This window comes from Anastrepha obliqua, chromosome 2 (assembly GCF_027943255.1).
Source record: "Anastrepha obliqua isolate idAnaObli1 chromosome 2, idAnaObli1_1.0, whole genome shotgun sequence".
Taxonomy (NCBI): domain Eukaryota; kingdom Metazoa; phylum Arthropoda; class Insecta; order Diptera; family Tephritidae; genus Anastrepha; species Anastrepha obliqua.
Genome location: NC_072893.1, coordinates 123526627 through 123528973, shown reverse-complemented (window position 1 = coordinate 123528973; position 2347 = coordinate 123526627). Strand labels below are relative to the sequence as shown.

General features: G+C 36.9%; 1 protein-coding gene across 1 annotated transcript; it reads left to right on the top strand.

Moving 5' to 3' along the window:
- Positions 1–304: 304 nt before the first annotated feature.
- On the top strand, positions 305–1318 carry LOC129238396 (uncharacterized). The gene has a single exon (XM_054873420.1). The coding sequence runs from the start codon at positions 305–307 to the stop codon at positions 1316–1318; it is 1014 nt and encodes a 337-aa protein (XP_054729395.1).
- The last annotated feature ends 1029 nt before the right edge of the window (positions 1319–2347 follow it).

Here is a 2347-nt window from a genome sequence, read left to right as displayed (position 1 = left end):
AGATAACAATACGAATATCGTTAAAATGTGTTTGTGAATTCCACTACAGGTGAAAATGGTGGTTGTTCGATGGTATTTGTTCAATTCATTGCGTGAAACTCTTTCAAAATGAGTGCGTTGTGAGATAAAACGCCTTTGATTTTTTTCTATGTTTTATTTTCGATGACCTCTTTCTCTCAAGCGTCCCGTAACGCTCAGATAAGATTATGATTATTTTTTTTTTTAATTTTGATAGTCTCTAAAACAAAAACATTTATTTGCTCACTGATAAATTTTCGGTACTTTTGTTCTCTTTCCAATTTAGATGAATCTTTTCGCGGCTGCCGTAAACCCAGCAATGCTCTACAAATTAAAAGGGGCACTACACAACACTCGCCGCACCCTTCAGTTATCACTTTTCCTATTGTTCGCCAGCACTTTGTCGAATGCTAACCCCATTTCTGTGCCCGAAATAGTTAACAAATCTGGTAAAAATATTGGCGGCACATCCTCATCCGCTTCGTTGATGATCAAGCCGAGTATACAGAATGCCCAATTGAATTCGCTCAATGCCTATGCGACCAACTATGGCCACTTTGCGGCACAGATCCCAAACAATGGTGCAGAACAAACTCACACCGCTGCCACCGCAAGCGCCACCAACACAAATAACTTTAAGCCATCCTATAAATTACCCGATTTAGAGCATAATTTTACGCCAATACAAACGGTTAATGGTGCCAATTTAATGCCGAATGCCGCCGCGCTAACAGCAGTTGCACCCAATGTGAATAGCATTGCCAGCAGTAATCTGCCACAGCCCACGCCCGTCTTAATGCAATACCTGCCACAAGCAATGCCCGATAACGGCGTGCATTATCTACAACTCATACCGACGCGTCCACTTATTGTGCCGATAAGTCCATACTTGAATGGAAATGCAGCAACGTCGGCGTCACAGCCCAACTCCCATGCACTACATCCGCCATTGGCTGCAGCTATCAATGGTGGGCCATTGCATAATGCAGTACGGACGCCTGTCATACTAACATCCGAGTCGATCAATGGCGATGCTATACATCAACAGCAGCAGCAGCAGCAGCTGCAGCAGCAACAACATCCAGCAGCTACGGCAGCATTGATAGATGTGTCGAATGCAGCGCTGCCATATGGACTCCAAACGTATGCGAACGCCATACAGCCATACCGTAGCAGCTATCGTATAAATCGTGAGGCGAAAGGGAAAAACTTCCCCGCTACAATGACACTCAATATGAATGAATATATACCGGGACCCAATGAGGCGTTGCGACCGCTGTATATGCGCGGAAGGCCTTGAATTTATTAGAATGCGAGTGATGCAGTTGAAGGGTTTGAAGGAAAGAAAATTTTTAATAAAAGTGGAAGTGGTGAAAATGGAGTGATGGCGAAGCAGAGTTGAATAAAACGCAAAGCAAATGAATTTAAGTACGAATTTGCCAAAACGAAATATTTCAACTTAGCACTTTTTTCAGTAAAACATGAAATTTGAAAAGGAATTAAAGTTCTTGACAAAACTCTATGTTCCAACTTATCACTTTTTTAGCAAAGCATGAAATTTTTTAATTAGTTCTGCTATTTCAACAAATTATATTATATATATCGACTTAGCACTCTTTTTCGAAAAACATGAAATTTGAAAAGGAATTAAACTTTTTGGCAAAACTATATATTTGGACATAGTACTTTTTTAGTAAAACACGAAATTTGAAAATGAATTCTGCTATTTCAAAAAATTATATATATCGATTTAGCACTTTTTTTCGTAAAACATGAAATTTGAAAGTGAATTCGGCTATTTTGAAAAATTATATATATCGACTTAGCACTTTTTTTCGTTAAACATGAAATTTAAAGTGAATTCGGCTATTTTAAAAAATTATGTATATGGTATACATCGACTTAGCAGTTTTTTTTCGTAAAACATGAAATTTGAAAGGGAATTAAACTTTTTGCTAAAACGTTATATTTCGAGTTAGCACTTTTTTGCGTAAAACATGCAATTTTAAAATGAGTTCGGTTATTTAAAAAAACTATATATTTTGACTTATCACGTTTTTTAGTAAAACATGTCATTTGAAAATTAATCAAACTATTCACCAAAAATTATATACTATTTCGACTAAGCACTTTTTTAAGGCAAGGCTTCAAGGCAACACTGAAATTCTGAATAATTCAAAACTGATACACATGCAAACATAGAATAACATTGTACTTTAAGTGATATTTTGTTGTTAACATTCACTGGTTTGCGCTCAACACAAAAACTGCTAAACTTAAATAAATTGCCAAAATTCCATAAATTATTTCCCCAAGCAGAAAACAGAAA

Excerpts from the sequence above, each read along its gene's own strand:
- LOC129238396 (XM_054873420.1), top strand. The coding sequence starts at position 305 with ATGAATCTTTTCGCGGCTGCCGTAAACCCAGCAATGCTCTACAAATTA.